This window comes from Antechinus flavipes, chromosome 1 (genome assembly GCF_016432865.1).
Source record: "Antechinus flavipes isolate AdamAnt ecotype Samford, QLD, Australia chromosome 1, AdamAnt_v2, whole genome shotgun sequence".
Lineage (NCBI taxonomy): Eukaryota > Metazoa > Chordata > Mammalia > Dasyuromorphia > Dasyuridae > Antechinus > Antechinus flavipes.
This window is the reverse complement of record NC_067398.1, coordinates 582,917,894-582,943,205: the sequence shown is the minus strand read 5'-3', so window position 1 is coordinate 582,943,205 and position 25,312 is coordinate 582,917,894. Positions and strand designations below refer to the sequence as shown.

At 33.9% G+C, this 25,312-nt stretch overlaps 1 protein-coding gene across 1 annotated transcript; it reads left to right on the top strand.

Annotated features, from left to right (window-relative positions):
* The first annotated feature begins 47 nt into the window (after positions 1-47).
* On the top strand, positions 48-19,377 carry LOC127544319 (2-iminobutanoate/2-iminopropanoate deaminase). The gene is made up of 6 exons (XM_051970904.1): positions 48-217; positions 10,316-10,421; positions 11,010-11,064; positions 12,870-12,938; positions 17,530-17,585; positions 18,635-19,377. Exons 1-6 carry the CDS (start codon positions 153-155, stop codon positions 18,689-18,691), a joined length of 408 nt encoding a protein of 135 aa, XP_051826864.1. The 5' UTR covers positions 48-152; the 3' UTR covers positions 18,692-19,377.
* The last annotated feature ends 5,935 nt before the right edge of the window (positions 19,378-25,312 follow it).

Below are 25,312 nucleotides of genomic sequence, written 5' to 3'. Positions count from 1 at the left end.
CGAGAGACTCCGCCTGTGAGGCGTGTTCTTTTTGCCGAAACGTCATTTTGCAGGTGGGCTGGTCTGAAGAAGGAGAAGAGCCTGAAGTTTAGTCTTATTTATTTTTCGTGCATATTTCCCCGGGAAGAAGCAACGGAAGACAAAAATTAGACATGTCGTCCCTGATTAAGAAAGTGATCAGCACGGCGAAAGCACCAGGCGCAATCGGACCCTACAGGTAATGGCACGTGTAAGAATGGGTTTGTGTGTGCTTTCGTCTAACCCATTTTCCTGAGGAGAAATCTGAGACCATCTCTTGGTGACATAGTTGGGGTTTTGATACAAGTCTCTAAAGACTTGGTATAAGTTATAAAGAATAATTTTAAATCTGCTCAATAACTAAGAAGGCATCGTCTCTGGAAAACCTAATTATATTAAAGGATTTTGCATGCTGTTAATGTTTTCATGCATTGAGAAAAAAAAAAAAAAAAAAAAAGGTACTACTACTCCTCTTTCTTACTCTAGTATCACCAAATCTCCGCCATGGATTGTTCTGCTGGCTAGCTGCGGGTTAGTAGTAATTCAGATTCCTAGAACGTTAGGGCTAACAGGTAACTTAAAAATCATCCTGCGTGAGAGACACCCTCATTTACACACAGGAAAACTGAGGCCGGAAAGGAATTTGCCAAAAGGAACATAGTAAATAAGTTCAGGAACCTGATAGCCAATCTGAGTATTTCTTCAAGTCCAAGTATAAACTTTGACCTACTTTCCTTTTGTGTCTCTTTTTAAGCCAAGGGCTCTTAATCTTTTTTGTCTGTCAAAGACCTTTTTGTCAGGGTGCTGAAACCAACAGACCCTTTCTTAGAATAATATGTTTTTTAAACAAGTGAAAGAAATGCTGAATTTTAGTTAGAGTTTAATGTGGTAAAAAGATGTGATTTTTTTTTTTCCCCATACAAGTTCACAGATTCCCAGAAATCTGTTTAGAATCAGAACCCCTTGGAGTTTGCCTTAGGCTTTTCCAAGCCACCACCAGAACAGTTCTTTGCAAACTGAGCAGATCTCTTTTGGGAAAACTACTGCAGGTGAAGCAAAGCTATCAGAGTGACAAGCTAGTAGAAAAATAAAAATGTTTTCTTTTGTTTTTCAAAGAAGAATTAAAGAATTCATCCTTTAACAAACCTTAAATGACTGAATATGAGGCTCAAGATGAGGCTAGACATCTTAAAAGTTTTTAAAACTTGCAGACATGTGGTCCCACTCGTACAGATCTTTTATCTATAATTACCTATAAATAATTATACAGAGACAGTTATCTATAAATGTATTGATATATGTATGTATGTATACATATGTGATATGTAGTGATAAGTCAAGTATTATAATTATTGTTCTTATCACCAGGAGTTGCTAATCATAAATGATCGAGTTGGTCATTGAAATTTATGAAACCACTAAGATGTTGAAGCAGCACTGATTTTCTTTAATGGAAGAAGTATCCATACTGCTTTAATGAATCTTATGACATAAACCTAAGTGTATACATAAATAGCTAGCATTAATATAGTGCTTTGCATGTTTTACATTACATGGTAATTATGCCGTGTCAGAAAAATAAATTTCAAGCTATGAAACAACTGATTCAGTAAGCCAACATTTATTGTCTACTATTCTCCAAGCAATGATGATAATTAGGTAATAAGATAGATCTGATCAAAACATGCTTTAATGTTATCTCATTTGGTAGAAATCACTAAACTATTACCATATTTATCAGATTACACCAGCCAATATTCAATTCTTAAAAATTTTTTAACAGTATGCTGCAAATACCAAACAAGTTGTCAAGTCACTCTTTCAGATGGAATTCTGGACTGGGTTCTTTTTTGTCACCCGTATTCCTCTTTCATGTCATCTCATGTTTACTCTCTCAAGGCTTCTTACCACAGCTTCTTTTCACCTGAGAAATTTTCATATGACTTTGGTTGTATAGGTCTATATAAATAGATATGCAAATCAAGCATTTACTAATAATAAATCATAATTTTGTGACCTCTACATTGTTAGGAGACCTCATATGGGATTGCAAACTATAGTTTAAGAAACTGGGTACTATGTCATATTTTGGAACTTAATCTAATTCCAAAAACTTTAGAGAATTTGGGTTTGGGATATGATCCACTAGATTGATATATTGCATATAAGAAAAATAATTCAAATGGACCTATATGTGGTGACCAAGAACTAACAATTTATGTTTACTCTTACAGACTTTATAGACTACTAAAGCACTGATTCACTTCTGAGACACTTGAAGTTACTTGTTCAAGTCAATTATTAACCACCTCCCAATTTTTTTGAGTTTCACTGTTGTATTACTCCTCTTCACCATGATTCAGCAATGCTGGCCTACTTAGTATTCTTTATAGCTCTTCTTTTACTTTGGCTCCCCTGACCATCCTCAACCTGGCTTACAGTGATGTAGTTGAGGACTAAGCTTAGAGTCAGGAAGATCCAAGCAAATGCTACCATATTTAATTACTTACTAGCTGTATGGTTACTGGACTCTCCCAGCCTGTTTTATTATCTCCAAAATAGTAGGTGGGCTTCCATATCCTTCCTCTATATCCCCCTTTCACTTTTCCCTGACTTCCTTACAGATTTAGCTCAAAAGTCACTTAAAGCAGGAAGCCTATTTCCTACCCCCATTACTTCCTTCTGGGTTTATCTTCTATTTACTGTTTCTGCATCAGTACATGTAAATTTTATAAGATGGAGATTAAAACTATCATCTTTCTTAAAAGTATTAAGATTTGGTCCTATTGCTTGCCATCTAGGGGAGGGGGTGGAGGGAGGGAGGGGAAAAATCAGAACAGAAATGAGTGCAATGGATAATGTTGTAAAAAAATTACCCTGGCATGGATTCTGTCAATATAAAGTTATTATTAAATAAAATAAAATATTAAAAAAGAGAGAGATTTAAAAAAATTTTTTTAAATTAAAAAAAAAAAAAAAAAAAAAAAAAAGATTGGTCCTAGGTCTTAATCAAATAGCGTCACTGAGAAACCAAATCAAACTACATACAGCCTTATCAGTTCTCTGGAAATGTCTGCAGCTGGTTGTCTTGTGAAAGTGAGCTCACTAAAATACCTTCTCACCTACCCCACTTCCTACATACAAACAAAAAAGGAGGGCAGAATAATGCTATTCTGAATTGCTTCAAAAAGTGTAATTGGTAATTTAACAACAATACCTAGGTCAACAAACATTAAGGGCCTGGTTTATGCCAGGCATTATGCTAGGTACTTTACATGACATTTAACCAACACTTTTTAAAGGAGTCTCACAAATGCCAGTGATTTTTAGAATAAATCTAATGGGAAAGGTGGGGCAAATTTTTTTTCTCATCTCAAAGATGGGAAAACACTTAAAGAAATTAAATGATTTGACCAAAGTCATAAAGTAAGTTAAAGGTAAAAGAAGAGCTAGAGGTCACAAAGGACTCATTTACATAGCTTTTAAAATATCAAACTGCCTGCCTAGAAAACCACGTTTATATGTTGTTGAAATTTTATTTTATGGTACTATGTAATTTGTCCAGCTTAAGAAGCTGTTACTTTTTTTGGGTCATATGAATGGCTATTCTAACAAGAATACTTTACTTTCTTTGTAACAAGTGATGAGCACTTGCTTTCTAATAAGGTTTTCAGGGAAGACTAGCACTTCTGGTTGGATCGAGCTCTTTTCAGGGCTTCTCTTCCACCCTTAGCATCTACCTGTCACCCAATTCTCACCTGTGCTTCCACGAAACTGTAGCATATGCTTTGGCTACACCCTGGTAAAACCCTCTTGGCAGATGGACTAAACCAGGGTGAGAGTATCAGGGAGATGTCTACCCCCAAGCCTGTGAATTCTTTCCCTGGTGGAATGGGCAGATGAGAACAATTTGTTCCAAGGGTCAGGAAGGTGGCCAAAGCAGATGCTGTTGAGCACTTAAAGCTCAGTCAGACATCAAAGGTCACCCCTTGCATCCAGGCCATTGCCAGTCATTCTAACTTTTGTCCTGCCATTGGATTTTAATGACTCTGGAAGAGAGTGTGAGACTGAGGATTTTATGCAACTCTGCCTCATTTAAATCCAATTTTCTTTTTCTTTATTAAAGCTTTTTTTTTTTTATTTTTCAAAACATATGCATGGATAATCAACATTAAACCTTGCAGAACCTTGTGTTCCAATTTTTCCCTCTCTTCCCTACTCCCCCAGATGAAAAGTACTCCAATATATGTTAAACATGGTAGAACTTAAATCCAATTCTCAAACAATCAAAACATCACTCTAGGATATCATTGGTCCTTTTTCAAATGAAGGATGAACAAGAAGTATCCTTCCAGAATCTAAATCAACTACCTGCTGTAATTGACCTGCTCTGTAATAAGTATACCTTCTCTTTGCCTAATTAGTGAATGGTACCCTTGCCTAAATTTCCAGTCACTGGTATAAAATACTACTAGTCAAATTGTAACAGATTCATCTGGTGGAGTGTTTTGCACTTTAATGAATAAACTGCGGTTGTCTTATCTCTTTGTATTCTGTGTAAAAGAATTCCCACAATAGCACTGAAGCAAATATATTTGCTTTGATCAGATCTACCTTATTACCTAATTATCATCATTGCCTAGCCCATAGTAGACACAATAAATGCTGGCTTATTGAATCAATTGCTCTATAGCTTGAAGTTTATTTTTCGGACATAACATAATTACCACCCTACCTCTATGCTATGTATATAAAAACCTTTTGAATGTCATCCGTCTCATATAGAGAATTCTGCTGATAGCACTTTTAGTATTTCACTGAAAAACTTGCTGCTATCCCTTTTCCTGCTCTGTCTTTGCAAAATTGACTTGTGGTATGTATTCAACATTCAGAGAAGCATACCCCATATAACTGATATGCTCAACTTTCACATTAAATATTGTGGAATAAATTTTAAGCATTGTCTTCTTACTCATTGATTTTCATTGATTCATCATTTTCTGTTGATCTACTATAGCTCTGGAAATGATGTATGGATTACATATCTATTATTGATGTTGTCAGTTTATTTTCATCATCATTCTGTAGAGTTCCCTATCCAGTACTTTGCTCTAGTACAGGATGAAATTTCTCCATGAGGATGGAGACTCAAGGTATTCTACCAAAAGGGGAAAATTAAAATATTAAGCTTTCAGTGTGACTAAATTAGGAATCCAACACAAGAGTAATAGGCTGATATTTATAAATGTTAGGAAAAGAATCTTTGAAAGAAAATCCCTAATGATTTGTTAAGTTTACCATCTTTAAAATGCATAGTATATAAATGTGATATAAAAAGAATAATAAAAAAGATGATTAGCATCAAGGAATGCTTCTTTATAAAATGAAATCTAGGCATTGTATTCCTTAGTGTTAGAAATAATGAAGTACTGACTTTGGTATAGCTCTGATTTTATTGACATGGGTTCTTATTTTATGGATAAAATTTATCATCTTCCCTTGTTCCTCATGCAACTGTTACATAATTGACTAAATTAAGTAGGAAGTTCTAAATGGTAAAATGGAAAAGAATAAAGTGGAAAGAAGTTGCATAGTGAATGGATGAAACAATGATATAGGGTACAAAAATGCAAGACATCTACCTGCAGCCAGAATTAGGGTCCAGTATAAAAGTAGGCTAAACAGCAAGAAGTTGAAACTGGAAGATACAGAGGGGAGAAAAAAGGGCTGTCAGGGTCTTACCTAAAGAAATTAGTAAGAATTAAAAACAACAAATTTATGTAGCATCTACTAAATACCATGCAAAATATGGGGGAGCTACAGTTTAGATAAGAGATGGCTTTGCTGTCAGTGAACTTAAAGTTAAATAAGAAATACATAAGTATTTTTTTGATACATAAGTATAAAATGTTACATGAGTACACACACAAAAAATATGTGAAGGCTAATAGAGAAGGTAGAAGAAGGTCTCATTTAAGTTTGACTTTGAAAGCATGGGAGAAAATTCAGCCAGCTTGGAAAAGAGAGGTGCACATACATGAAATGGAAGAAATATTGAACAAGGTTAAAAAGACAGTTGCCTTAGATTGTATCAGACCTTCAGTACCAGGCAGAAGAACTTGACTTTTGTTCACCAAAATACCTGGAATGTACTCCTTCCTCACTTCTGTGCTCTGGCTCAACTCTCCCTTTCTGCAGGAAATCTTCCCAACACCCCACCCGACCCCCATGCCTTCCCTTCTGAATGAAGAAAGGTATAGATTTTTTTTAACCACTCAGTTCCATGTGATCTGTGAGACTCCCTCTATTCCACCCAAAATGGAAAGAGGCACATGAACTTTTACAAACTAGCCATTACTCTGAGGCAGTCAGCAAAGGGAAGCTTGCTATAGCAATTACGTTATCAGGGGAGGTGGGGGCAAGGTGTGGTACACTTTGGGGAGACAAGGAAATCTGCCAACAGTACTTGCTCAGCTGCTATTGTAAGTGACCCAGTCAGTCCATGGTGAAACAGAGAAAAAGTTGATCTGCACCAATATGGGAAAGGACAAAGGGGAAAAGTTCAATTGTTTTATCTTTTTCCCCAAATCCTTCCTTTCTTCCTAATTTTATTATTTCTATAAAGGATACTATCATCCTTCTAGTCATCTAGGTTTATCAAATCAGTCATCCTTGATTCCCTTTCTTCTTCCTTGACATCCCACGCCTATCCCCCATCCAATTAGTTGCCAAGATATTAATTCTACTTCCACTCTTCTCTTCATTCACATGTCTACTATACTAATTAAGATCCTTGTAACCTTTCTGCTGGATTCTTCTAATCGCCAATAATTGGTCTCTCCACTCTCCATTCCATCTTCCACATAGCTATAAAAGTGGTCTTCTTAAAGCAAAAGTCTAACTATTTTACTCCTCTGCTTATGAAGTTTCAATTTTTCTCTATTGTCTCTGAAATAAAATATCTTCATTTCTCACTAGGCTGTACTTATTTTTGACATCTTTTTGGCTGTTCCACCATGCTCTTAGTAAGCTCACCATTGGGAAATATCATCTTGCAAGGTTCAATGAACCTTGTTTCTTCACATCTCTAGTTATTTTCTACCCCTCTGAGTAGAGGATAGAGCCATAAACTATCCTTTCATTACATGAAACTTAAAAACATCTGCTCATACAAAATTAATGCACTGAGCATAAGAAAGGAAGTGATAAAGTGGAAATCATCTTTGCTGTCATAGTTTTCTGTTAAAGGTTTGGTATCTAAGGTATGTAAATAACATACATACATATACATTCTTTAATAGATAGGTAAATGGATATAAATTTTTAAAAATTAAGAAGAATCAAAAAGTTTTCATAATCACATGAATTCTCCAGATTACTAAGAGAAATGCAAACCAAAACAACCCTGAGGTTTCATCTTATACCTGCAAACTAGCAAAAATGATTTTAAAATGGCAAGTCAATATTGGAGGAATTATGGAATGATAGGCACACTGAACCACTGAACCAAAACCACTGATAATAAGAAAGTCCCCATATATAGCAGAATATTTATAGCTGCATTTAAAGTAGATGTCCTTCAACTGAGAGATGGCTAAACAAATTGTGGGACATGAACATAATGTGATATGCTATCACAAATAATGTATGTGATGAGTATAGATAACAATGTAAAGATCTTTATGAATTGAAAATAGAGTAAGCAGAGCCGAGAAGACAATATATACAACTACAATAGTATAAATAGGAAGATCAGCTACAAACTAAAATATAAAAAGTGAAAACAACAAAATTATAAAGATCAAGCAGGACTTGAATGAAGAAATATGAGAAGATACTTCCAACCCACTCTTCATGAAGGTGTTTGGTTGTTATTGTTTTTGTTGCTTTTAACTTTTTTAATGTATCCATTTGTTTTTTTTTCCTTCTCTAAAAATTACTATTATATGGGATGGCTCTCTAGGAAGGGAAGGGATTCTTGAAATAATGATAGTGCAAAAACAAAAGATATCAACAAAAATTTATTTTTAAAAAGAATCATTTAGGGTCAGCTAGGTGGTGAAGTAGAGAGAGTGTTGGCCCTGAAGTCAGGAGGACCTGAGTTCAAATCTGGCCTCAGACACTTAACACTTCCTAGCTGTGGGACCTTGGGAGAGTCACTTAACCCCAATTGCCTCAGGAAAAAAAAAATTCATTTAACAGGAAAAGATAATGATGAATGTTGGAGGGGATGTGGGAAAACTGGGACACTGATACATTGTTGGTGGAACTGTTAATGGATCCAACCATTTTGGAGAGCTAATTGGAACTATGCCCCAAACAGCTATCAAAATGTGCATAGCCTTTGACCCACGTAGGCAAAAATGTTTGTGGCAGCCCTTTTTGTAATGGCAAGAAACTGGAAATTGAATGGATGCCCATTAATTGGAGAATAGTTGGGTAAATCGTGGTATATGAATGTTATGGAATATTATTGTTCTATAAGAAACAACAAGCAGGATGATTTCAGAGAGGCTTGGAGAGACTTAAGTGAAGTGAGTAGAAGAACCAAGATAACATTGTACACAGCAACAACAACATTATGTGATGATTAATTCTAATGGACATGACTTTTTACTACAATGAGATGATTCAGACTAATTCCAGTGATTTTGTTATGTTGAGAACCATCTACACCCAGAGAGAAAATTGTGGCAACTGAGTGTTTTCATTCTTTTTCTTGTTGTTTGCATTTTGTTTTCTTTCTCACTTTTTTCCTTTTTTATTTGATTTTTCTCATGCAGCAAGATAATTGTATAATTATGTATACATATATTGGATTTAACATATATTTTTACCATGTGTTTAACATATATTGGATTACTTGCCATGTTAGGGGAGAGGATGGGAGGAAGTTGGGGAAAAATTAAAAAATGAGGTTTTGTAAAGGTTAATATTGAAAAATTATCTATGCATATGTTTTGAAAAATTAAAAAGCTTTAATTTTTAAAAATCATTTTAAAAAAAGAAAATTCTTTTTAGTTTATATTTGTATTCTGGTTGTGTTGTGTCCCAGCTCGGGACTGCTTGTCCAGGAAAAGGCCAAATGTGTTGAATGAACATTCTGGCCTTGGCATAGAATGGAGAGGGTGTTGTCACAAATTAACCAATCCGCACTTTTCAGAAAATCTGAAATAAATCTGAAAGATTGCAACAACTTACTATTGTTGCATTAGTTATTGATTTCTAACTGTGTGTAAGTGATTATTTTGGTGTTAAAACTTTTTAAATTACTAACAGTTTTAATGAATTGTTTTTTGGAAATGGTCTTGAGCTGAAAGACAATATATTTCTGGTTGGTCACAATTGCCTATAGTCTTGGAATAGTTCATCCAGTTATCCTATTAATTCACCATTTTCATAGAGCTCTTATAATTAAGCACTGGCAAACTTCTGAAATGTTTTCCTAACAAAAAAATGGAGAAGAAATCTTTGAAATAATATTAATAGCAGTAGTGTAGTACTCTGCAGGATATGTAAGAAACATTTGGTAAATATTAGCTCTTGCTGATGGTGTTCAACCATAGAAAAGTTTACAAATTAACAGGTTAACAGTTATCTATTTGTAGGCCAAGGTGAGTCATGAAGAGGTGTTCATTTTTGTAACAAACAGGTTATAATTAACTCTCTTCCTAAGCTTCCTAAGTATTTTTTAATCACATCAATTTTTGTTTTCAAATATCTGTGCTATAAACCATAGGATATCTGCTAGAGAGATTCTTTTACTCATAACAAAATCAGAAAAAGGAAATAAGAATAGTCTGAATAAAACGAGTTCAAACTAATTAATAGGTCTATTAAATTGCTTATATATCTGATTTCAGAAATAGATGTAATATGATATCAGGATTTTCTCTTCTTGGTTAACTATGCAAGCAATCACCAAATTTATCTCAAAATGTAGGGATACTTTAAATTTTTGTAACTGTTTAAAAGGCATTAACATATTTTTCTCTTTTTTACCTATAGCATTTCTTATATTATTATAGCTTTTTAAATTAATTATGAATCTCCAGCATTCTTGTTATTAAAAACACAAAAATGGAATGTTCTGTTAATTGAAAGTTCATTAGCCATTCCAATCTTTGTTCCAACTAGTTATAAATAACAATTTATCTTCAACTTTTGGGGGGGAGGGGGAAACACAATAATACATTAAGAATATAATGAGTATCTCTGTGTGATGAAAACTATACATTTATTTAGTAAGCTTTCGGAATTTGATTTAAAGTATAATACTTGATCATTTTCATTACAGTCAAGCAGTGCTGGTAGACAAAACCATGTATATCTCAGGACAGCTAGGCATGGATCCTGCAAGTGGACAGCTTGTATCAGGAGGGGTGGCAGAAGAGGCAAAACAAGTAAGTGATTTTTTACATTTGATTTTTCTTTTTCTTTTTAATATTGAGCAATTCAGAATCAGTCCCACTGATATGATCTTAAGTATTCTCAGCTAATGTTGACTCAATTCTTTCACTAAAGACCTGTTCTTCATGTCAAGAAAGTGATTCTGAGTTCTCAGTGCTGTGCCAGAAGAGACCAAGTTGTGGCAGGTCAACAGACAGGGAAAACTTTGAATGATAGATGTGGATGTCTATCTAAAAACTAGCTTATATAGATTCAGAGCAGTATATCATCAAAGATGATTCAAGGTCTAGTGAAAATTTACTGAGTATAGTAAAAATTTTTGCAGGGAGAGATTGATTCAATACAGAACTCCAAACATCTAACAAAATATAAAAGGATGTTGCTTCTCATTGGTTTACAGTAAGCTATTAAATGGAATGCCCATAACCATTTGCAAAAAGGTGGGCTGGAAAGAGTCTGAAGTTCAGACTAAATACCATATAAACTCCTTCAATGATAGGTTAATAAAAGATCATAGATTTAAGTTAATAATAACTTATGTATGCTATTAATGCCTTAAACTTTTCTCCCTTGTATTACAGGCACTTATAAACATAGGGGAAATTCTGAAAGCTGGTGGCTGTGATTACACTAATGGTGAGTTAATATCACTTTATAAGTATGGAATAACAATTAGACTTGTGCTTCCAAAGCAGAAAACTAGGAGATATATATATATATATAAGGAGGCCAAATAACTATTGAAAAATCTAGTTTTAGACATTACTAAACTTAGATCCACCTCTGGGGATTCCAGTCCACCTTGGTAATGATCTAAAAGACTTTTGCAGATTAAAGGCTTTTACTTTTCTTCTTTCTAAAGTATCACTGATCCTAAATAGTGAATTGCAGGAACTTGAACTGTACTTTAAGCTTTCTTGTTTCAGTTTTGTTGTACCACTTAGTCTTTTATTATGTTTCCCTCTTTTTCTGCTTATTTCCTCCTTTCTTTCTATTCCAAATATCATTAATTTCAGGTGACAAAAATATGTTTCTAGAGTTTGTTTAGAAAGATTATACAGTACCCTTTGATCCAGCATACCCTTTGATCCAGCAATGTTTCTACTGGGTTTATACCCCAAAGAGATATAAAGAAGGAAAAGGGACCTGTATGTGTCAAAATGTTTGTGGCAGCCCTGTTTGTAGTGGCTAGAAGCTGGAAAATGAATGGATGCCCATCAATTGGAGAATGTTGAGTAAATTGTGGTATATGAACATTATGGAATATTATTGTTCTGTAAGAAATGACCAGCAGGATGAATACAGAAATGAACAGAACCAGGAGATTTTTATATACCTCAACAATGATACTGTATGAGGATGTATTCTGATGGAAGTGGATCTCTTCAATAAAGAGAGCTAATTCAGCTTCAATTGATCAAGGATGGACAGAAGCAGCTACACCCAAAGAAAGAACACTGAGAAATGAATATAAACTGCTTGCATTTTTGTTTTTCTTCCCGGGTTATTTATACCTTCTGAATCCAATTCTCCCTGTGCAACAAGAGAACTGTTCGGTTCTGCACACATATATTATATCTAGGATATACTGTAACCTATTTAACATGTAAAGGACTGCTTGTCATCTGGGGGAGAGGAGGGAGGGAGGGAGGGGAAAAATCAGAACAGTAGTGAGTGCAAGGGATAATGCTGTAAAAAATTACCCTGGCATGGGTTCTGTCAATAAAAAGTTATTTAAAAAAAAAGAAAGAAAGAAAGATTATACAAATATAATATTAAAACACCAGGGTAAGCTAATTAAAAGTTAATATAAACGGCACCTACTTTCAGACTAGATGATATTTAAACTTTCTAAACTGTTCTCTCAAGCTACAGTTTCTCTTTGGAAACTCCTTCTTTCCGGCTGACTTATAGTGTTCTGGATCAAACTTATTTAATCATTCTGTAATTCCCAGCTCAGATACTTAGAAAACTATTTGATTTCATGGTGGACTTATGTATGTTCCAGATATAGTCTTAATTAACTGCCATATCCTCCTGCCTAAAAGCAAGGGAATATAAGAAAATGGCATTGTTCTCTCCAAAAATGTAATACAGTATCACCCTGAAAATATATAAGAATAAATTCATGTGCTAAAAGAATTTCCTAACAATTAGAAATTCATAAAAGAAGATGGGCTTCCTCACAAAATGTTAAGTTCCCTGTCTGAGATTTTTAACCAGGTGATGTTATTGGACTTTGCTTTTTTCTTTATATATCATTTTCTCTATATATTTTATAGATGTTGCTTCATATATATATATGAATTATATATATATATAATATTGCTTCTTAATGTATAGTCTATTCATATTTCAATATAAAAAGGGCACAAAATCTTATTTTGTTTCCAAAATTTGGGATTAGATTAACAATCTCATAATAACAATATATTTTCTAGTGGTAAAGACAACTGTTTTGCTGGCTGACATAAATGACTTTAATGCTGTTAATGAAATCTACAAACAGTGTAAGTAACTTGTTTATTTCTCTTTTACATGCAGTACAGCAATGGATTATGTTCACTTACTAACATTTATTGACTAAGATGTATTTAGCACAGTTAATATATGGCCCCCAAAAGACAGTCAGGAGATTATCAATAACTACTATCAATACCAAACTAGTCTCTTTCATCTTGATAAATTCTTTTTAAAATTATATATGTGTGTGTGTGTTTGTGTGTGTGTTATGTGTGTGTATAAACATATATTTGTGGGTGGGTGTGTATATGTTAAGGGTATCCTTGATGAAAATATAAGAAGAGAACATGCAAGTTTTTGCAAACAGTTCTCTCCAGAAAGCTTAATGTTCATAATCTCAGTATTAATTTCTTTTAAATACCCAAGAACATAGACTCTGTTATAATTGTTAATTACATAAATGAATATAAATACAATTGGCTTGGTAGGAAAAAAATGTAGTCTTAGAAAGTTTCTCCAACAAGAAGTGTCTCATGAATATATTAAGATATTCGAGATTTCATTGTGTATGTATAATTTCAGTGATAACTCATTTCAATAGTCCTCTAATTATTAACATGAAGCAAGTTATAAACTAGGCAGATGTATCCTCCTCAAAGGTGTTTGATAATTTTCATTTTGATGGGCACAAGGATCTGTGTGGAAGATTTCCATATAGAAGGTTGAGGACCTATGGCCGATAATCATTGCAAATGATATGATACTGATTGCATTAAACCCTTTGACATTACAGGGATTTCTCATTGAATTTCATAATTATTCAAGACATCATTCTAACCATCCACATAGGAAAAACTAAATTGATGAACAATGCCTATGAAATGCATTGGATAGCTAATTCATTGAATTAGTATATAAGAAATAGACTGGTGATAGACCCTGCATATGGAAAATAAGTTGGATGCACAATTAACTGTGAGAAGGAAGCACTCTGGTTTATATTTAGAGAAACTATATGGTACTACTTTTAATGATCCCAAGCCACTTTCCAGTAGGAAAAGTTTTTTTTTTTTTTTTAAATCTATATCTTCTCCTGGAGAAACTCTATGAATATGAATCTTGAAATAAAAATGGCAGTGATCTAAAGGTCACTGGAGAGAAGTATGGTGAGCAAAAATTGGCTATAGCCAGTTGGCAGTATTGATCCAAGAAGTGATATAAGATATATATTATGAAAGAAATACTACTTGGCAAGTAGTATGAGCTTGTCATTGACAAGAGCAAGGGATAACAAATAATCAGAGTGTAATTATAAAAATATAAAAATGCCTAGAAAAAGACCTTTGCCCATATCTATGTACAGATACATATCTGATGTATCCCCCTGTAGAATACCTACAGGGAAAATAGAATAAGAAAGCATGGACAGGTTACCATTTATACCAATAGAGATGCAGGGGGTGTGAAACTGTGTTCCCTTTAAAATTATCACTCTGAAACTCTGTCCCCTTGATTCCTCATCCCCAGACTCCAGAGACTCTATGAGAGCATATCCTCCTGGCTAGCCCTTTCTAAAGCAGATCACCCCCATTGACAGCCTGATAGCCAGATCCCCATTTAAATTCTTTTGGGAAACCTATACCGGATATTGATAAGCATCTAGGCCTGAGGACTTTGACTTTCTTTTCAACCTGAAACCTGAGTCACAAGATTCCTTTTTAAAGAGCAACTTCTAAACTCATTCTTTGCAGAATGTCCAAAGCAGGACTGTGCCTTGTCCCTTGATATAGCTGCCTGTCAGGACCCTGCCCACCGAGAAGGCATTCTTTTCTCAGTGCCAGACACCATTTCTTTAATAGGACTTTGCCACTGAAGGAGTCAGTTTTTCTAGCAAAGCTGACGTCTTATCTAACAATAAACTTCCATTATTGCCATCTATAACTCTTTGGATTCATGAATTCTTTCACAAAGGACCTATGTTGATGAAAAGGGGATTTCCACACCTCTCTGCCCTGCACTAATATCATCATTTGGTCCTAAGTGAACTTGGGAACATCTCTATGACCCTTGCCAGCTCTAAGCAATTACAGAAGAGATCTTTGTCCTTTTGGTAACCCAAATGAATTTGGGGGATGACTGTTTGAAAGGGGGGAAATGATGAGGGGGACCCTGAAGTTGTCCTCTGACTTTGGAGGGGAATTCTTGAGAAACTCTCCTTAAACTCTGAAAAACTCTCCCTTGGGACAGGCCCGCCTCAGGGAATCAAAATAAAGTGTTCCATTCTGTTAGTGGGAAAAGCTACACCCTCTATTGAGTTGAGTCTAGGACTACTCCTACTTAGCCCGAACTTAAGTAGCCTCATTTAGCTGGAGATCTGGACCTGATATCTCTATTGAGCTGAAAATTGCCTCAGGACCACTCCCAGTAAGTGGTCTCATTCAACCAGAAATCTAGGCCTGGGGGCATTGACAACATTGGAAGTAATTTCTTTCCATTGAAAATTCAGCCTCAGATTTCCTATTTAAAGGGCAATTTGGGGGCTCAATTCTTTGCAGAGGTCCAAAAGCAGGACCACACCTTGTCAAGGAATCCCTCTCTCTCCTTGGCATAGCTGCCTGCCAGGACCCTACCTGCTGAAAAGATACCCTCTTCTCAGTGTTAACACCCCTCTTTATCTCTCTCTCTGCCAGGATTCCTCTGCTAGACCTTTACTTCCCTGTCAGAAACTTGACACTGAGGAAGTCAGCCTCCGAGCAAAAGCTGACTTCTCAGTGCCAATAAACTTCTTTTTGCCAGTCTAACTTTTCGGGTTTGTGAATTCTTTCACGTTGGACCTGTGCTAACCAGAAAGGGTTCCCACAACTCTCTGCTCTTCACTAATCTCATCAGAATCTCAAATATATAAGATCAAAAATCCACTGAAAATATTAAAGAATTTAATAGTAAGCTAGAAGTCACTAAGATCAAGGAAAGGGTGGTATACCATAGAAAGAGTAGACTTTTTACAGTGTAATTTGGGAGAAAATTTCTACAACCTACACAACATGAATAGGGACTTTATATTGCTTGGAAATAGGTAATATAAACTTCATTCTCCCTAAATATCTTAATTCTTTTAATTCCTATTTTAACTCATTTGAACATACCGAATAAAGTTAATTCTTTTTTTTTGATAATAATTATTTCAATATTGTAATTACCACAAAAAAAAAAAAAACTTCTAATTGCTTCTAAGATGTATCTTCAAATTTATGTTGGAGAAATAATTATATATTGACATCTCCTTGATAGTAGAAGGAAGGAAACAAATGTTCAAATACTTTCTATGTGCCATATTCTGTTAACCACTGGAGATGTAAATTTTAGTCACAAAAAAAAAAAAAAAAAAAAAGGACAGTTCTTATCTTTAAGGAGCTTACATTCTGTTGGAAGATACAGTGGTCAGTAAGACTTACTGAGTTTGCAGTATTAAGGGATACTTCCTAAAATTGGATCTGGAACTCAGAAGAGTACTTAGGATTTGACATATAGAGTTAGAAGTCATCTGCTTAGAGATACTAAGAAAGTAAGATTACTAATAAAAAACATCCTGAAAAAGAAAGCTAAAGTTAGACTCTTGGAGAATATGCACTTTAATGGGTTGATTAGAGGATGAGACAGGAACAAAAGAGAGAAGTTAATTGAAAATTAATTATAATAATGTCATTGTTAGTAAAAATTATTAAACAAGCCCAGATGAATTTGTGAATTTAATGGATGAAATTAGATTAGTTTCTAATGCTGTTCAATATTCTAGGGGGGAAACAGAAAAATTTAATTATATGAATTACAAAGGGATTATAGAGTAGTGACTAGTGAAATATTAAAAGTTATACACCATAGTGTAAAAACAAGTGAAATCAAAGTAGAGATAAGATTAAAAAAATAGGGAGAAGTCAAGGGATCAAAGCTCACTTCACAGGCAAAGGTTAAGTTTAAAATGAGAAAGATAGTTTTGTTTGTTTGTTTTTTATTTTTTAAAAGCTAGGTACTTGCTAAAAGAGTAGAATTTCAAAGTTAAGCATTTTGGGAGGTGATGTGTGGTAACATGAATTGTTACTATGATTGTCTATAACTGAAGTGGGGTAGAAAAATAAGATGTTGGAGCTAAAGTTGAAGAAACTGAGAGGTCAGGGTGTTATTTTTAAACTTTATGCCTTGTATTACAGTTACTTATGTATATGTCTTATGTCCCCTCATTAAACTATGAACTCCTTAAGGAAAAGAGCAATGCCTGATTGATCACTGTATTCCAGAGTATCCAGCAAAATGTCCCATATAGAGTAGGAACTCTTTTTTTGAAGGGGAGAAGGGAAAGAATGTCAAAATCAAAGTTCAGTTTCATTACAAAAAAAAAAAAATCCCCAAGTTCAAAAATCACAAAAACATTTTTGATCAAGAGATTGAAACTTTTAGTAAAAAAATATTGAATTACAATAATCATTATATAAAGTATTTTGTATAATGTAAGTTATATATTTGAAAATCAGTCTTATTTTTCCTGTGATATACTTAATAAGATTCTTGATATTTAACTGATTTTTTTTCTTAAACAATATTCCATAGAGATGTTTTTTTTTATAATTGTTTTTAATCCAGATTTTAAGAGTAGTTTTCCAGCCAGAGCTGCTTACCAAGTTGCTGCTTTGCCCAAAGTAAGTTATTTTAAGATAACACATGATTTTAGATATTAATTTCTACATTATATTCTGAATGTTCAACTAGCATTACTGGAAAATTTAAAAGAGAAGGATAATTCATGCTCTTTGTGAGAATGTATCCAATATAACACATATAGAGAGAGAGGACTAGACTTGATTTCAAGGATATAGGGAACTCTAGGGGGAGTAAAATGTCTCTCTACCAAGACATTTCAGCACCTTCTTTGTATCTTAAGTCTTAGAGATTTATTGTCATATGAATATTCCATTATTCCCATATTTTCTGAACTAAAGTTCTCAAGAGTGTGATCCAGGGCCCTGAAAGCCTTTCAGGGTGTTTGTGAGGTCAAAATTAAGACATTTTCATTTCTAATATGATAAATATCACCAAATTTAACCAAAAAAACCAAAAGCTCTTTGGAGGGCCGGGATCTTCAATTTTTAAGAGTTCTTTTTAAGGGTTCCTTAAACCAAAAAGGTTGAGAGCTGCTGTATCTTACTCTTTATAGGAATGACAGTATCTATCTCAGTTTGTGGTGAAGAACAAATGAGATATTTGATACTTCAAAGTATTATTTTAATTTTAATATGGTATCACCTAATTAATGACAACTGGCACCAGAATAATCACTTAAACCTAAAATAGTAAACTGTGTTTGCATAAAAGTGTTATACAAATATAATAGATTCAATCTCATTCCTAAGAGCTTTCATTTTTTTTTTATGTATCTTTGATTTTTAGAGTACATTTACTCTTACATCTGTCAGTCTGGATGTATTTTACATGGTTCTGTCCTGGTTGCTTTTTTTTCTGTGCCTAGAATCACAATTTCATTTCCCTATAAGAATGTTCTTTTCAGTGAATTTACTTAAAACCATCTACAATTTAACATTTATTTTCTATTCATAGTTTTATTGCTTTCCTTTTTGTGACACATTAAGAATACTTGAATAACATGTTTTGTTTTGTTTTGTTTTTTAAATATTAACCTTATTCACTGGTACATAATTATCTATAAATTGTTTTGTTATTTTTCCCACAGGGAGGGCGTGTTGAAATTGAAGCCGTAGCTGTTGCAGGACTTCCCTCAAAATCCTGACTATAATTTACGCCCTCCACTGTTTTGCCAATTAGATTTGGTTAGGATAAATGAGTGTTGTTACTTCTAATTCTGAAAATTAATGTGAAAATTATGAGCCTTAATGAAATGTTGTGGAAAACTTGGCATTCTAGAAATGACATAATGGGTGAAAATGAATGTGAACTAAAGGATTTGCTGGAAAACCCAATACATACAGCTGTACTACTGAAAGTGAAAGGTAGGGTATGGAAATTATGGTATTTCTCTACAAAATTAAATAAAAGCAAAGAATAGAAAGAAATGCAGGCAAAAGCTTTTCTCCAGGAATTCTGGATTGTTTTATATCTGAAAAGAGAAAAAAATAACATGTCTGGAATTAATTTCTACTAAATACATAATCTGAGAAATAATTGACTGATGTTCTTATAATTAACTAATTTTATAAAAAAAATTAAGCAAAAAATCATTTTATACATTCTTTCAATTAGTTGCATGTAATGCTAAGGATTTAAAAATGGCATTTCCCTCAAAAGACCATCAACTTCTTTTTAAAGAATTTCCACTGTTGGTCTAATTGAAATTCCAAAGGGTGTGGCAGAAATTAATGAGAAGAAAAAAGTTACAAAGAAAGAAATTAATGGACCAAAAATTTTTTAAAGGCAAAATATATTTTTTCTAATGGAAATAAAATGAAAGCATGTGCATTTTTTGTGTGGTAACATTCATTTTAGAAATATCATTATTATGAAATAGAATTTTGCTATTAAAGGCTTCTGTAAGGTTTCTTCATCATCCATACTCTTTACCAAATATATAATGATACTCTGACAATGATTTTAAAAGCCAAATAACTGGAGTGTTCCTTTCCATATGAATAATGGAATCTATCAAGATAAATAGAAGGCAGAAAATTTAAGAACTAGCAGAGAATAAAGCGTTATCAATCAACAGATATTTTATACTAAATACCTATGTGTCCCAAAATGTTGGGGATAAAAAAGATACAAACAAAACAGTCTTTGCCCTTAAGGAGCTTACAATATAGTTGGGGAAGAATATATATCTATATAGGTATATACAATATAATTTGGGGAAGGAAAGTGCTAATAACTAGAAGTAAGTGGAAAGACTTCATAAAGGTGGGACCTTAGCTGGGCCTTGAAGGAAGCTTATGGAATCTGAGAGGTTGAAAAGGGGGTGAATTTCAGGTATGAGAGGTTGCTGGTACAAAAACACAAAACCAGGAGATAGAAGTGTTATGTAGGGGAAACCTACAAAATACAAATAAAGACCCATTTGGCCAGACCATATTGTGCAAGAGAGGGAGTGATGTATAATAAGGTTAATAAAGTAGGTTGGAGTCAGGTTATGAAAGGTCTTTTAATGTCAAACAGGAATTCATATTTTATTGTAGAGATAAGAGGGAACCACTAGAGTTTATTGAGCAGGGTAGTGACTTAATTAGACCTATAGTTTAGGAAACCACTTGGACAGCTGTGTGGAGAATGAATTGGAATGAGGAGAGAGTTGAGATAGAATAATTAAGATATGTTAGGGCAGTTAGGTGGCAGGCACAGAGTCAAGAAGATCTGAGTTCAAATGTGGCTTCAAGATCCTTATTTGCTCTGTGTACCTGAGCAAGTCACTTAACCCTGTTTGCATCAGTTTTTTCAACTGTAAAATGAGTTAGAAAAGGATGACAAATCACTTCAGTACCTTAGTAAGAAAACTTCAAATGGGTCACAAATAAGACATGACTGCAATGACTGACTAGGAGAATAAGACAGGATAATGCTGAAGTTGTAAACTTGGGTGATTAAAAGAATTATGGTGGTAACCTCAGAGTAAATAGGGAAGTTTGGGACATGGATATGTTTTAGGGAAAGATAATGAATTGTTTTAAAAATGATGAATTTGCTATGTCTTTGGGACATCTGGTTCAAAATTTCCAAGGCATAGCTAGTGATGTGGACCTGAAGGTCAAAAGAGGGAATAGAGCTTTGTATATAAATCTGGCAGTTATCAGGATAGAGATGATAATTAACTTAAACCCATGAAAGCTAAATTGCTCAAATTAAAGAAGAGAGAGAGACTGAAAATATTCAAGGATGCATTGATAAGTACTGCTGCCAATCATACTAACATTATGAGATATTCCAGTCGTTGATTTATTATATCCCTGAAACATAGATTCCTGGTATTTAAAAAATGACTGCTGAGGACTAGAAAAAATTTTCATACTATTAAAAGTTTTTAATTATGTCAGAAAAAAATGTACAGTTGCTGAAAGGGAAAGATTTATATTTCAAAGATAAACTTGAATTTTTTTCAAACTTTTTTTTAAAAAAGGTTAACATTTTTATTTACAATTTTGAGTTCCAAATTCTGTCAATCCCTCGCTGTCTCCCTCCTTGAGATGGTAAACAATTAGATGTAGGTTATACATGTGCAATTATATAAAACATTTCCATACTAGTCATTTTTTACAAGAAGACTCATAAAAAAAATGAAAGGGAAAAACAGTATATTTCAGTTTGTATTCAATCAATATCAGTTCTTTCTTTGAAGAGGGATAATATGCTTCACCATTAGTCCCTTTGGATTGTCTTGGTATTGCTGAGAATAACTAAGTCATTCACAATTCTTCATTAAACAATATTGCTGTTACTATGTACAATATTCTCTTGGTTCTGTTCATTTCACTCAGTGTCAGAGCATGTAAAACTTTCCAGGTTTTTCTGAAATCATCCTTCTTGTCCTGCTTATTTTCTGAAACAATTCTGCTTGTCATCCTTATGGACAATAATATTTCATTCTAATCATCTACCACTACAGCTTATTTAGCCATTCCCCAATTGATGGGCATTCCTTTGATTTCCAATTTTTTAACCACACAAAAAGAGCAGCTAGAGAATATTGCTCTCCTGAGCAATATGAAACAATGTGAAACAGTTCACAACTCCACCAACAATGCAATAGGGTCACATCCCCTCCAACATCCAATATTTTCCTTTTTTGTCATATTAGCCACTCTAATAGATGTGAAGTGGTATCCCAGAGTTGTTTTAATTTGCATTCCTCAACTCTGAAGTGCCACCTCATACCTCTCAGATTGGTTAAGATGACAGGAAAAGATAATGCTGGGACACTAATGCATTGTTGGTGGAGTTATGAAATGATCCAACCATTTTACAGAACAATTTGGAATTATGTTCAAAGTGCTATAAAATTGTGCATACCCTTTAACCTAGCAGTGTCATTACTGTATCTGTATTCCAAGGAAATCATAAAGGAGGGAAGAGCATCCATATGTGCAAAAATATTTGTAGCAGTTCTTTTTGTGGTAGCAAAAAATTGGAAAAGAGCAGATATCCTTCAATTGGGGAATGGCTGAACAAGTTGTGGTATGTGAAGGTAATGGAATATTATTTCCTGATAATAGATTTTAGAAAGATTTACACACACTGATGCTGAGCAAAACAAGCAGGCCCAGGAGTTTCTAAAAGAGCTCATTTGAAACAGGTATACAAAAATACATCAGTATGGGAGGTATTACACATAATTACAGAAATTACATAAGCACATAGCAATATAACATAGGCTAATAGTGATGAAACAAATAACATGAATCAACATACAATAACAGCAAGAATGTGTGATGACCAACTATGAAAAACTTGGTGTTTTTCCAGTGGTTCAGTGATCCAAAGCAATTCCAAATAGACTTTGGACCAAAACTGCCATCTGCCTCCAGAAAAACGGAGACTGAATGTAATTCAACATATTCTATGTTCACTTCTTTTTTCTGTTTTTTTTTTTTATCTCTTCCATGGTTTTTCTCTTTTGCTCTGATTTTTCTCTCTCAACATGATTTATAAAGCAATATGTATTAAAAATAAATAAATTTACTAGAAAAAAACTTGCATTTCTCTAATCAAAAATTATATAAAGCATTTAAATATGAATAAAGATAGCTATGATTTGTGTGAAAAGTGCCTGTTCATATCCTTTGACCATTTATCAATTGGAGAATGACTTGTATTTTTTATAAATTTGATTCATGTAGTGTTCTCTTCTTTTGTATAATATAGTTGTTCTCTCTGGGAGCAGGTTTCTTGGAGAGGTTTCTGGAGGCACCTTTCATTTCAGTTCAGAGTAATAATCACTCCAAATGCAGCCAGGTGTTAAAAGTTCAGATCTTTTATTGCTTCCTCCAAAATAGCCCCATTAGTTTCTTTGGTGGTCTATCTCCCTCCTTGGTTCCAAGAGCTCTTACAGCTTCTTTGCCAGCTTTTGCCTCCAGCTCAACTCCGACTCCTGGCTTCTCAATCTCCAACTGATGCTCCCCTCTTCTCAATCTTTTCAACTGAACCCTCCTGACTGAGCTCAGCTGTTTTTATGCTCTTTTAGAGGCATAAACTCAAAAGTTGACTCTTCCTCTGAGAGTGGGATTATAGGAGGTGTGAATTTGGATATCTCATACTAAACCCTGAAATTTCCCAAATGAGTGTGAACTAATGTGTGAGCTAATGTGTGAACTCTCAAAGGTGTTAACTTAAGCATTGTTTCTATCAATATTAGTGACTTAACACCTTGTAAGGACTTGCTCTAATGTGTGAACCAATAAGCATTGTATCAATTCCAGTGAGTTATCACCTTGTTTCAAGTTCTGGCTTATAACAGATTCAGTTCTCTATATATTTGAAAAATGAGGCCTCTATTTGAAATACTTGTTGAAGAAATTTATTCCATTTTCTGCTTTCCTTAAAATTTGTTTGCATTGGTTTTGTGCATAAACTTTTTAATTTTATGTAATCAAAATTATCTAGTTTACATTTTGTGATGCTCTCAATCTTCTTTGGTCCTAAATTCTTCCCTTTTCCTATATTAAAAAAAAAAAAGATAAACTTGTAAATAGCAGGCTATTGGAGAGGAAGGAAGTTTACCTATCAAAAATAACACCAGAGGAAAAAATACATCAGATCAGGTTGCAGATAAATCAGCAAATAATGCAGTTTCTCAGGCATTTAAAATTAGCCAGGTAATGCTTATGCTAATTTTAAATGGTTATCGTAAAATTAATTAACCCCTTAATTATAAATCATCTGAGTAAAATTATTAGAGGTCTCAGCTAAATTCCACACTTAGAAGGAAAACCTCAGCCAATTAGATTAACTCAGTACAAATAAAATGGCTATTTTGGAGCCAATAGAAAGCAAATTTTAAAATTCTGTGACACAGGACAGAGCTGTACAGGGAGGATACATTATATGAGCAATAACTATAGATAACATTTATATAGTGCTTTCAGATTTACAAAGTATTTTACATATATTATTTAATTTAACCCTGACAATAGCCCTGTTGATTCAAGGATAACTGTTATGATTACCCTCATTTCACAAAAATATGAGAAAATAGACTCTAATTGACTTGCTTAGGGTCATACAACTAGTAAGTAAGAAAGATTGAAATTTCAGTGTTCTTACTTCCAAATCCTACACTCTATCTATTATGCTACCTAGCTAACTCTGACCCAGCAAAGAACCTGAGGGATATCCAGACAGGAGGAGAACCAGCAGAGAGAAGCATCACAAACTCAAAGACAAAAGTATCTAGGAGGAGGAGAAAGTGATCCATAGTGTTGAATATCACTTAAAAAATATCAAGAAAGATGAGGATTTATAAAAAGCCATAAGATTTGGCAGTTAGGAGATCAGTGATAAATTTGGGAGAGGCAATTGAATATAAGGCTGAAAACCAGACTGCAAAAATGTTGAGAAGTGAGCAGAAAAGTGAAAACAAGAAAAATAAAATAATTTTTTCAAGGAATTAAGCTGAGAAAGCAAGGAAAGTCATAGGCTAATAACTTGCAAGAGCACTGAGCCTGAATTCAGATCTAGCTTCAGACACTTACTGGCCTTGTGATCCCAACCATGTCACTTAATCTCTTTGCCTCAGTTTCCTCATCTGTAAAATGGCTTCATCTATAAGTTGTGTGACTCTGGGCAAATCATTTAACCCTGTTTGCTTCAATTTCCTCCTATGTAAAATGACCTAGAGAAGGAAATGGTAAACCATTCTAATATCTTTGCCAAAGAAAAAATGACAACAAATACTTGTCTTGTATTATAATGTGAACTCTTTGAGAACAAGGACCATGTTTTTGCTGTTTCTTGTATCCAAAGTGCTCATATAGTATCTGAAACATAGTTTATAATAAATGTGTGTTAATAATGATAATCTTGAGTTAGGGGGGGTATAGTAGATAAAGCATCAAAGCCAGAATCAAAAAGAATTTAAATTCAGTTGTGGATTTAAAATGCTTAGCCTATGTGCCTCAGTTTCTTTATCTGTAAATGGGAATAATAACAGCACCTACCTCCCAGGATTGTTGTGAGAATCAGGTGATGATATGTATAAAGCCCTTAGCACAGTACTTAGAAATTGTAAGCAACATGTAAATGTTAGCTGTTACTATTGTATGTTAAAGTACATTATAATAAATTAAGGCAGTGTGTTCTAGTACAAAGTTCTGGACTGGAAATTTGAGGACATGCCATTCATTTTCTACTCCTGGTCCCAGAAAAAAGTTTAGTTTTTCAAACACACTCAAGCCAAATTTGGGATTTGTTGGAC